At 40.3% G+C, this 12097-nt stretch overlaps 1 protein-coding gene across 1 annotated transcript; it reads right to left on the reverse strand.

Moving 5' to 3' along the window:
- Positions 1-1158: 1158 nt before the first annotated feature.
- Positions 1159-7110, reverse strand: LOC137046126 (proteinase-activated receptor 1-like). The gene is made up of 4 exons (XM_067423207.1): positions 6846-7110; positions 5093-5164; positions 3412-3510; positions 1159-3254 (listed from the first exon to the last, which is right to left on the reverse strand). Exons 1-4 carry the CDS (start codon positions 6907-6909, stop codon positions 2209-2211), a joined length of 1281 nt encoding a protein of 426 aa, XP_067279308.1. The 5' UTR covers positions 6910-7110; the 3' UTR covers positions 1159-2208.
- Between the last annotated feature and the right edge of the window lie 4987 nt (positions 7111-12097).

Raw genomic sequence — 12097 nt, forward strand, 5'->3', positions numbered from 1 at the left:
TAGTAAATAAAAGTTGTTGAATGTTCGCCGGTTCCCGCCTCCTTCCTTCCCATCTACGAACTTCGTTACACTGGTGCCAAAACCCGGGGGGAAGGAGGGACATGCTGTCGAAGAGCCCTCGCTGCTGAGGGGGATCGCAGTGCTGAGGAGGTCGGGCAGCGCGGATGGAGGAAGACCGCGAGGTCTGCCCGAGGCGATGGTGCTGGAGCGAGGAAGGTGGGACAGAGAGCTCGCTGCCGTGCCCCTGGGACGAGGTGGGGTGGCTGCCGTCTGAGAGGGAGCGAAGGAGTTGCCGCGCTTGACGTGAGCCGGAGCCTGCTGCCGTCCGCCGGTTAGGGGAGGAGCAGGGAGCGCGGGGCTTGCTGCTGGGTCCCTCAGTGGGAGGAGTAACTGCCGGCCGCCAGGGGGCGGAGGAGGATCAAGCTGTCCACCAAGCATCCAGTGCCATCGCACAGCACCGCGAGGAAGAGCCTCTCGGCTGGCGGAAGGCCGAAAGGCAGTGTGTCTAGGAAACGGACCAGATTTTTTTTTCTTTTTTTTCTTCTCCTCTCTCCCCTCTCTCGTTCTGTCGCTCCTCGTGCTCCCGTCTCCATTTCTCTTGCCTCTATGTCCTTACCCCCAGGTGCCACGGCCCCCATGATCCCGAGGGGGGGAGTAGAGCGCAGTCTCGTGAGTGCCCCCCGGCCTGTGAGGGGCGATGGGGGTATGTGGCAAGCAGCGGGGCGAGCTGGGCGACATACCGGTCTCGTCTCGCGGCCAAGTGACGGGAGCATAAAAGGAGGAGCGAAGGCAGCGAAAGACGAGAGAGGACCAGGCCTGGATTTATGTTATATTTTATTTGGTATGTTTTGTGTGTATGGGCAGTCGTCCGTGAGGGGTTGCCCGCGGTTTATTATGTGTGTGTGTATGTGGAATAAACAAAATAAACAATAAATAAACAAAATGAAAGTAAAGCGCGGGCAGCCCCTCACGGACGACTGCCCGCGGTTTACTTTCGTTTTGTTTATTTATTGTTTATTTATATGTCGTTGCCTGGGTTACATATGTGTGGGGCGGAGCTATCAAAATAGGGCCTTGACCCTTTTGGGGGTTGGGGCATGTTTGTTTTGGTGATTTGAAATAACAACATCGGTTACCAGAAAGCACTTACCCCACCTTTAATGAGAGAATGTGTTGCCAGGGATACAAAGGAATTCATAACCACTTGTCTATTTATGATTAACTTTGTCACTACTTATTCTGTCTTTTCTCAAATCTAGAAGGCACTTAATTCAAAAATAATTTCACATTTTTACTACATTAATGACCCAGTTTAAATACAAAGCTTAATGCTAAATCACTGAAGTAACCCTTTAATAGTTTAACACATTATTCTGTTTAACTCCTTATTGAAATATCCTTTCATAATCTCCTAGATGTAGTTAATAATTCCAGAGTAAGTTAGAATAAATTAGTGTAGCAATTTATTATTAGTCAGGTAAATGTGTTATTCCAATTACATAACCAATTCAAAGATAATCCATACATAACATCAAATGCTCGGAAGTAAAGAATATGGATACCTGACTTTTGAAAAATGACATAACGCTGAGCATCTAGTAGACACTCAGTGTTACGGCCTGACAAATAAAGGTTCCAGCCTTAAATTTCTGCAACATCTCCTTAAATACTCAGACCAAGACAGAAACCTCTTTCAAATGTAAACATGTTAACAATGATAATTTACATGAATTACTGATAGACCTGTATTGACTGCAGGAGGTAGAGAACATTCAGATGAGTTCAGATGCTAAATTCCTTTATTTTCTCAGGGAGTCCTCGTTTCTGTCAGACAGTCTGGCATTTGCTAGTTTTCCCAGCCTTACATTACAGATATTTACTTCAACTTAACTACCAAAAATCTCTTGACATTCTCCAGAGTTAAGATCTGAATATGGCAAAGTAAATCAACATTTTTTCTCAAACATGCTCAGTCACAGACAGTAAATGGAGTCTCTTGAGGATGTGATTACACCGTGTCAATCTGTCCTAATAACAGCGGCACTGACTGGACTTTTAACAGCACCGGACAGGAAATTCATCCTGCTTCATTATGAAGGGATTTGTGGCCAGAAAAAGACCAGTTTGGATTCAATTTTCTGTCAACGGCAAAATGAGCAGCAGAATAAACAATAAAAAGTATAAAGTTAAAATAATTTTCTGAATAATTCAAATCTTGAAAGAGGATCCTGTCTGAGTATTTGATTGTGATAGATTCATTTTTGCTCGTCTCCAGCAAAACACAGATTTGATCTTCTGTCTGTACAGAGACGAGGCGTAGTAGTACAGAAGAGGATCCAGAAAAACACTTGCGCTCCCCAAACACACAGCCAACAGGTAAGAAACGTATGATGAATCTCCCTCACCTTCAGTAGCTAAACGAACACAGTGGTACAACAGGATGCCATTGGTTGGAGCGAAACACATCACAAACTCAATCAGCATGACAATAGCTATAATCACAGCTCTCCTTCGGTGGACTGAAGATGATTTTGCTAATGGCTTAGACTTGCCACTGAGCACATATATGATGATAATGTAGCTGATTAAGGTGACAATGAGTGGAACAAAGTAGTAGAGGCAGGAGAGGATGGAGAACAGGTACATGTATAGCTGATTGTATAGCTCATTTATAGGCACATCATGACAAGTGATGCCCACATCATTAACCTTGAGCGTTTGTCTCATTGAGAGAAGTGGCACTGTACCAGCGAACGCCAGCAGCCAGACCAGCACACACACACACGTGGCTTTCCTTGCGTTCCTCCAGGTTAGACAGGTGATGGGAAACGCCACGGCCAGCAGTCTGTCCACACTCATGCACATCATCAGCAGTATGGAGCAGTACATGTAGCAGTAGTAAGCTGCACTGAGCACACGACACGCCACCTCACCGAACACCCAATCTGAAGCGTTCAGCTGGTAGTGGATCTTCAGAGGCAGCAGCAGGGTGAAGAGCAGGTCCACACACGCCAGGTGAGACATGTAGATCACAGCTGGTTTCTTCTCTCGAATTCTACAGGTGAACGTCACCAAGGCCAAAGCGTTCAGGGGCAAACTAATGAGGATGATGAAGATGTAGAACGAGGGCATGATGCGTGTTATCAATACGCCTTTGAGAAAGAGAGAAGCCTCTTCTGAGATTCTGAATATGCGTTCTGTTGCATTCAGATCAGTGCTGTAACATGGATGTTTTTCACACAAAAAAATGGTCCCTGTAATCAAAAACACAACATCAGCTGCGAAATCTCTTAGTAGACAACTGAACATGACTTTGATGAAGTTGTTCAACTAAAGAATCAGTCAAAACAAACACAAGGCCATTTTCTTAATTGTAAATGTGTTGTTGGCAGTCTGATGATGAGTTTATACCTTTATAGGTTGTATTTTGAGTTGAAGAAGAGTTGGGTGAGGTCTCATGATCCAAAAGCCTAAAGTTACCAATAGCATTAAAACTGCGTCCAGATGGGGCTGTAACCAAACACAAAACCATCAAGGAAAACTCACTGTCAGACAAATAAATGTGACTGAAACACTTTTGAGTAAAGGCATTGATAAGTTAGGGTTAGTCCTTGCTGAAGGCAAACAGCCATTTTCTTTTCTCTACTAAGAGGAACCTTCTGTATATTAGGACCTTATCTTATTGATAGCTTTCTATGTGTTTTTGATTGTAAATCAAATAATTTATAGTGTCTATATGCAAAAACATAATTGACAGTTTTTTGTTTTATAGTAAAATGACATTTATTGTGATGTTAAACCAAATAAACAAAATTATATTGTATATTGTAAGGTAACAACCAATTTACAGAGTTTTTTCCCCTGTAAAATTCACATATTTTTTTACATTGATCAATGCATCCAAAATGTCCATGAGAATCCAAACCTTAAGTTGTTTTCAAAAATATTTTTGAAACTTTTCTGTGCGTTAGCTCTGTATCTTCTATTAGGCTAAACTCGCTGTAAATCAAGACTAACTCTGTTGAGCTGTTAACGATGATTATTTTTCTGTCGACGAATTTTGCAAACAGTCAAATTAAACACACAATATATTAAAGCGTCTTTGATGTTTCCATGGTTTTTACAGAAGAATTGAGGGTAGCTAGCCTAGAAATCTAGACGCACCCTAGTGGCAGCAAATTTAATCTGCCCGCGAGTGTCGTCTAGCAACTCTCAATACCCTTCTGAGCTGTATTCGCCTAACTCTTGCTGGGCCAATCACATCGTGTATAGAGTCGGTGGGCGGGGCCATAATGACGACGGCCAAGTTGCGTTTGCGTGCTTCTAGTAAACACAGAAACTGGCGAACGGCGGTCTTTCGAATCAGCTTTGACCGCGACTCTGGAAGACTTAGAGTTAAGCTTTTCTCTGAGAAAAGAACAAAGAACGGCACTGAAAAAGGGAAGATGTGTTCGGAATTTGCTGACCGGATACGGCGAATGTTTAATCTGCTTAAATGTTTAAACAAGCTCTGTTTCACCTTCGTTGCTCTGGTTGGTGTAGCGCTATCCTATCCCGTGCAGAGGGAGTTTGAAAGACAACCGTTTATCCCGCCCCTCGGATTGAGCTGTCAATGGTGAGTTACCAAAACCAAACATCTTGATGTGGGTCTGGCTTGTCAGGCTAGAGGGTAGTTCCTATATGATGAAAAATCTCCATGGTTTCTACAAAATAATCGAGGGTAATGCATGTATGATGTCATTGATAGGCAACGCACTGCACGATCCGTGTTCTGGTAAAAATGTATTATTTCTCTGGATTTAAACATTCTTGTAAACATTTAGGATAATTTAAGTACACAAGTCAACAAAATACATAACACTGTGTTTTTTGGGGGGGATATTTTAAGCAAATAATCTTACATATTGTGCCTTTAAATTCGAATTTTTGGATTTTTCTGTCTGATGTATAATCTGCATAAAAGCTAACCCAGCTGAGAACCCTTATTCTAAATTGATTAAAACTCTGACTAAAACTGGCCTTGTCCTGTTGTATTTTTCTACTCTCAGAACAAAAGTATAGACAGTATTTAGAGGATCTCCTGATACTATACCTCTTATGTGCTCCTCATCAACCGGTGGATTAATGGTTTCTGCAGCAACCGCAAATCTGTGTTCAGCACTATCTATAATCAAACATACAAAAGGAATGCTTATTTATATAACACTACTAGATAAATACAGGAAAACGACCACATTTAAGATCTTGATAAAGGCTGAAATTATTTCCCCACAAAAATGTTTAAAACACAGGGTTTTTCCTAGGAATTCCCTGAATACCTCTCTATAAGGGTCCTGAGTGATATGCCTAAGAAAGGAATAAGTTTGAGTATACACTTATAAATCCTGTTGTTGGTCCTGGTAGCTGATTTAGAACATGGTCTCTTGTCTATAGCTGGTAATTTATCATTATATATATATATATATATATATATATATATATATATATATATATATATATATATATATATATATATATATATATATATATATAAGTATAGAATATCATAGTTCTAATAGGGGCTCATTGTAACGCAGTGTTAGAATACACCCCATCTGCGCGACTGAGATTTAAACCGCGTGGCATTTGGACTTAGATCAGCATTAAAGAATGATCTCAACTGATAGCCTATATACGATTCAAATAGTATCAGATGTGTCTCATTTTAAATAAACACAAAAACAGATAAAAATAAACTTAATTAACAATTCACGTTTGCTATGGTAAAATAAATGTTCGATGATATCTTCCAAAGATATGGGTGGGTCACTAGCGGCTAAGGCAAAATATGTGAAGTTTTGCGGGGGTTGGGTCTGGGAGTTCTCCCCCAGAAAAAAAAAATGATTTCATAGATGTGATTTCCTGCATTATGGGGCGTTTTAGGCCATATCCCTTTCCTATACCAAAAAAAGACCTCAAACCAGTCATACCAATAGTCTAATAAAAAGGCTATATTCATTTAACTGCCATAGAAATCAACAGTTTCACAGATAATGATAATGAACAAGTTGCATGTTTTTTATGCTCTGTATCCAGACAGAAAAAAGTGCCGTTTACTAAACGATTGATTGGGCCAAACAAAATTACAGAAATCACTAAATTATTCACCGTAGCTACAGAGTAGGGGTAAGACGTATAGCACTAAGTTTTGATGCATCGGAGCATAGCTTCGAATCTGCCTTTTGCCACACTCGCTCCCTTTCCCCATCACATATCAGATCGGAAAGGTATTTATTTTCAATAAATAAATAGAAAATATTAAAAAAGGGGATATAAACATGTTAATTAATATGTGTTTAATAATAAGTTTCTTAATAAGTTTCTCGGTTATGTGGTAGTCAATGTAAGCAGCCGTGCTGAATTAGAGACGATAAAAGTGAGTGGGTCCAATATCATTGGTCTTAAAAAGTGGGTGGGTCTTGTCCCACCCACACACAATGGTTCCGACGCCCATATATATATATATATATATATATATATATATATATATATATATATATATATATATATATATATATATATATATATATATATATATATATTTTTTTTTTTTTTTTTTTCCCCTATTTTTTCCTTATATAATGTTGATTTGGAAACTAGTAAATAGGTTACACAACGTTTCGTCATCCTGGCATGTGGAAAATGTTAAACCATGCGTGTTCCATCTAATCCCGCGTTAGGTTGTGCCCCGAGCTCCTCTAGTTCAGTTTCAGTTATTCGCGTTAAAGTGCAGCAGCAAAAATATACCAAAAGTCGTCACTTGTGAAAAGCATGAGCTGATTTTTATCATGCATAATTGAACTTACCGTTAAATAATGCAGTGCATGTGTGCGCATTTAGAATTAAAAACAAGATAGTTTGGATTCCCATGATGTGTGAACTGTTGTCCAGCTCTTCAAACTGAAGAAAGAAAGTGTTGCTGAGGAACAAACTCGCGCGTGAAGTCTTCAGTCCGTCTGCACTGTGCTGTGGCTCCAGTTTCAGCGAGGATGTGCATTATAATGTAATGACATCACCGACCCTACGTCTCATACAGGGCCGTACCCACCATTGAGGTCCCCGTCCGGACCTCGGTAAGTTAATTCTCCGAGGTGTAGGCTAGGCTACATAATAGAAGTTGCAAAATAAAAGCATTAGCCTATATTCCTAATTGCTACACATAATGTGATTCTTGTCTGTGAAATCCAGGCTAAAGTCTTATAATATTGAGATTAGGAGCATCACATTTAGATTTCAATCATTGGTTATATTTTCACATTGATTTCTATCTTTGACATGATCTTACTCATTCAACATTAAATATATCAAGGTTATTTGTTCAAATAATGTTCTTTACATAATGTAAATCACAAAAATTTACTTAAGCTAGGTTTTCAAAGACGGAGTCACGTTGTCTTTGGCTCAATTTAACAACAAAACAGGTTTTCTGATTTTCTCATTTGGAGTGTAATCTTTTTGCAACATTTAACCAGATTCTCATTTATTTGTCTTCTTAAAATAATTTATCCTGCACACTGACATGGTTTTATAGCTACAGTTAGCTGATTCTGTGATTTTTTTTAATGTCTTAAAATGCATATAAAGGAGGGAAATGTTTTTTTTTTTTTTTTTCAAACCCTCCAAAGTTCATATTTGGACCTCGGTATTTATAAAATCCTGGGTACGGCCCTGGTCTCATACGACTAATAGAAAACCCAGAGAGTGTTTCTGACTGTCCCACAGCGCCCCTGGGAAAGTAGACAGAAACTTACACTTTACAGCTCAACATGACTAAGACAGACATAGTTACAGACATAGACCCCCCCCCCTCTCTCTCTCTGCTTCCGGCGTGAGTGTTGGGTGCGAGTGGAGTGGACGGGTGTGAGCGTGGGTGGATTTACTCGAGTGAATAACTTTCTTTTTCTCTTTTTTTCTCTCTTTTCGGTTGGTGTTTTTTTCATTTTTATTCTTATTGTTTTTTGGGTGTGCCTTTGGGGCCTCGTGCTACCTGGTTAAACCGGGAAACATGACGGCCCAAAGTGCGCAGGGTTTGGGTTCACTCACGCGGCGCCATGCGGTTAAAGTGGCGTCCGCTGCAGGTGTTGAGGAATGTTGCATGCCAGTCGGCGTGGTTGTAGGGCATGAATGTATTGTTTCTGCCTCAAGAATGAACAATGCCATGGTTATTTTCCTTAACAGTATTGAAAAAGCGAACAAATTAGTTGAGCAGGGAATCGTGATCAGTGATGAGTTTGTCACAGTGCTCCTCCTCGTATTACCATCAAAAAGAGTAACTTTATCCAACGTCCCCCCTTTTCTTAGTGATGAAATATTGACTCAGGCGTTGTCTCGTTACGGAAAACTGGTATCCCCAATTAAAAAGATTGCGATCAGTAGTGAATCTCCTCTTTTGAAACACGTTGTTTCTTTTAGGCGTTTCGCATATATGGTAGTTAAAGATGATGCCGAGTTAGAATTGTCACTTAATTTTCGGGTTGAAGGTTTTGATTACGTGATATTTGTTACAACCGCGAAAGCAAAGTGTTTCGGTTGCGGCAAATCAGGACATGTAATTCGGAATTGTCCGGATAAATCGGAAACCGATGCTAATAAAGAAAACTCAGTTAACGGAATGAGTGAAGCAACCGAGGCTGTTTTGCTGAACGATGAGGCGCCGGGGGTGAGCCGGGCCGAGTCGGAGTCGGTGGTCACGGGGAAGGAACTCCACGGTGAGGGGGTGGATGCTGCTGGCTTCGCTGAGGCTGGTTCAACCTCGACGCATCAAGAACGTTCAGGTATGATACGCGATGAAACAACTGTTTGCGATGATGGAAAAGTGAATGGGGTACAGTTTTCTGGGAACGCAGAAGGTAAAAAATCATCTGGTGTTGCAGGGAATATGACTTTGCCGCTGTTGATGAGTATAGGGGATGTGGATTGTGTTGATACAGAGATGGAAAACAAAATGTTCAAAGTACCCAAAAAAAGAAAAAAGCCTGGTCAATTGCAGGATGAAATTGTTTGTAAAAAAATGGATGTACAAGTTAGTGAGGACCAGGAGACTGAAAGTGATAGTGAGCTGTCTGACTCCAGTGTAGTGCTTTCTCAAAGAGATTTTTCTGGTCGAAGCTATGATAGTGAGGACATAAAGATGTTTCTTAGGGCAACAAAAAACAAAAGAGGTGTTTGTGTTCAAGAATATTTCCCTGACATCAAGCAGTTTGTTGACAAAACGAGAAGCCTAATGGCAGAAGGGGGTTTTAATAATCGGGAAGTGTACCGTTTGAAGAAGATTGTGAGGAATTTAGACAAGGATTTGTGTAATGATGTTTAGGAAATTAAGAGACACCATTTTTAGTGATCTGTTGTGTGTTGGAGGGCTCTTTTTCTTTACTTTTGTCATGAGTGAAGTACGCCTGGCTACCTTGAATGTGAATGGTGCCAGAGACGTTAGGAAAAGAGCCATGTTGAATGAAGTGATAAAACAGAAGAAATAAGATATTATTTTATTACAAGAAACACATAGTGATGGTAAAAATGCTGCTGATTGGGCGAGGGAGTTTGAGGGTATTTCTGTATTGAGCCATCTTACTTCAATAAGCGCTGGAGTGGCTGTTTTGTTTGCAAAAAGTTTTAGTCCTATTTCATATGATGTTGAAGAAATTATTAAAGGCAGACTTTTAAAAGTAAGAGCTTTTTTGAAAATAATGTGTTTGTATTTATTTGTGTTTATGCTCCAACTGCTGTAGCGGAAAGGATGGTTTTTTTAGACACATTATGTTCTATCCTGCAAAACTGTTCTTCTGAAGAATATTTATTTTTGGGGGGTGATTTTAATTGTACTGAACACATACTGGATAGAAACCACATTGAACCTCATTTGCCTTCACAAAAGTGGCTCATCCAAATAATAAAGAAGTATGACCTATCTGATATCTGGAGGCAATTAAATGGAACTCAGAGACAATACACATGGGCTCACACAAGAGACAATGTTATGTCGTTTGCTAGATTGGATAGGTTTTATGGGTTTAAGCATCATCTTAATAATTTTAATAAATGTTCAATTATTCCTATAGTGTTTTCAGATCATGGAATGGTGCAATGCTGTTTCATTTTAAACTCCTTCAAACCTAAAAGTGCTTACTGGCATTTTAATAGCTCTTTGTTGAGTGACAAGTTTTTTAGGGGTTCTTTTAAGTTTTTTTGGGAGGAATACAGAAATACAAAGCATGAATTTCAATCAGTACAACAGGGGTGGGACTTTGGCAAGGTTCAAATTAGGCAGTTCTGTCAGCAGTACACTCACAATGTTACTGGAGAGATAAGAAGATCTTTGGAGAATTTAGAGACTGAAATAAATGAATGTCAACAGTTAGCGGAATCCACTGGAGATAATCAATATTTAGAAATTGGATTAGGGAAAAAGGCTCGGTTAGATGATCTGCTGGGGTATAGAATACAAGGGGCGCTGGTCCGGTCAAGATTTCAGAGTATAGCACAAATGGATGCGCCGTCCAAATACTTTTTCAGCCTTGAAAAAAGGAATGGGCAAAGACGTTTAATTCAAGCTTTGCGTTCTGAGAATGGTGGGTTGTTAGTAGAACCAGTTGATATTCGAAGGAGAGCAGTTGTTTTTTATCAGAATCTATATAGAAGTGAGTCTGAGTCGGGGAGCAATGAAGGAGATGCCTTTTTAACTCACTTACCCCAGATGTCTGAAGAGGGTAATGCAGCCCTTTCAGGTGCGCTGAGCTTGGGGGAGCTGCATAAGGCCCTGCAAGGCATGGAGTCTGGGAGGGCTCCAGGACTGGATGGTCTCCCAGTTGATTTTTATAAATCATTCTGGACGGAGCTAGGAGTGGATATACTACAGGTACTGAATGACAGCTTGTCTGAAGATATGATGCCGTTGAGTTGTCGCAGAGCGATAATCACCCTCATACCGAAAAAAGGGGATCTCACTGAGATAAAGAGCTGGCGCCCCGTCTCACTTCTGTGTAGCGATTACAAACTGCTTTCCAAGGCATTAGATAACAGACTGGCTGGAGTGTTGGACGAGGTAATCCATCCGGACCAGACGTATTGTATTCGTGGCAGATCAATGTTTGATAACATTTCACTAATTCGTGATGTGTTAGAAGTTTCAAAATTGTTAAAGTTAGATGTCGGATTAATTTCTTTGGATCAAGAAAAAGCCTTTGACCGAGTCGAACATTCCTATTTGTGGGGGACTTTAAGAGCTTTTGGTTTTAGTCAAGATTTTATAGACAAGATCAAGGTACTCTATAGTAAAGTTGAGAGTGTACTGAAGATAAATGGCGGCTTATGCGCTCCGTTTCAGGTTCAAAGGGGTATAAGACAAGAATGCTCCTTATCTGGGATGCTATATTCTTTGGCCATTGAACCATTGTTGCAACAAATAAGACAAAAGGTGTGTGGCTTATGTTTACCCAATTGTAAAAATAACATTGTTTTGTCAGCTTACGCTGATGATGTGATGGTTTTAATCAGTGGACAAAATGATGTACAAACTTTACTTAAATTAATTAGAGAGTTTATGTTATTATCCTCTGCTAAAGTCAATTGGTCAAAATGTGAGACATTGTTGGTTGGTCAGTGGTTTGATGGAAAACCAAACCTTCCTGATGGGGTTGTTTGGGGTAAAACAGGGATTAAATATTTAGGTGTTTTTTTGGGTGATGATGTAACACCACAGAAAAATTGGGAAGGGGTGTGTGAAAAAATTAAGGGGCGTTTGGAAAAATGGAAATGGTTGATTCCAAATATGTCTTATAGAGGACGTGCTCTCGTTGTCAACAATCTGGCTGCCTCCTCTCTGTGGCACAGGCTGGCTTGTGTGGATCCTCCAAAGCAACTTCTAGGAAAAATTCAAGCTGTCCTTGTGGACTTTTTCTGGGACAAATTACATTGGGTACAACAGAGTGTTTTATACCTGCCTAAGGAAGAAGGAGGACAAGGACTTATGAACTTACAAAGCAGAACCGCTGCTTTTCGGTTGCAGTTTCTACAGAGGTTTTTTGACGGTGCGTCTGATGTGAGCTGGAGGGCCGTTGCC

Source organism: Pseudorasbora parva, chromosome 18 (genome assembly GCF_024679245.1).
Source record: "Pseudorasbora parva isolate DD20220531a chromosome 18, ASM2467924v1, whole genome shotgun sequence".
Taxonomy (NCBI): domain Eukaryota; kingdom Metazoa; phylum Chordata; class Actinopteri; order Cypriniformes; family Gobionidae; genus Pseudorasbora; species Pseudorasbora parva.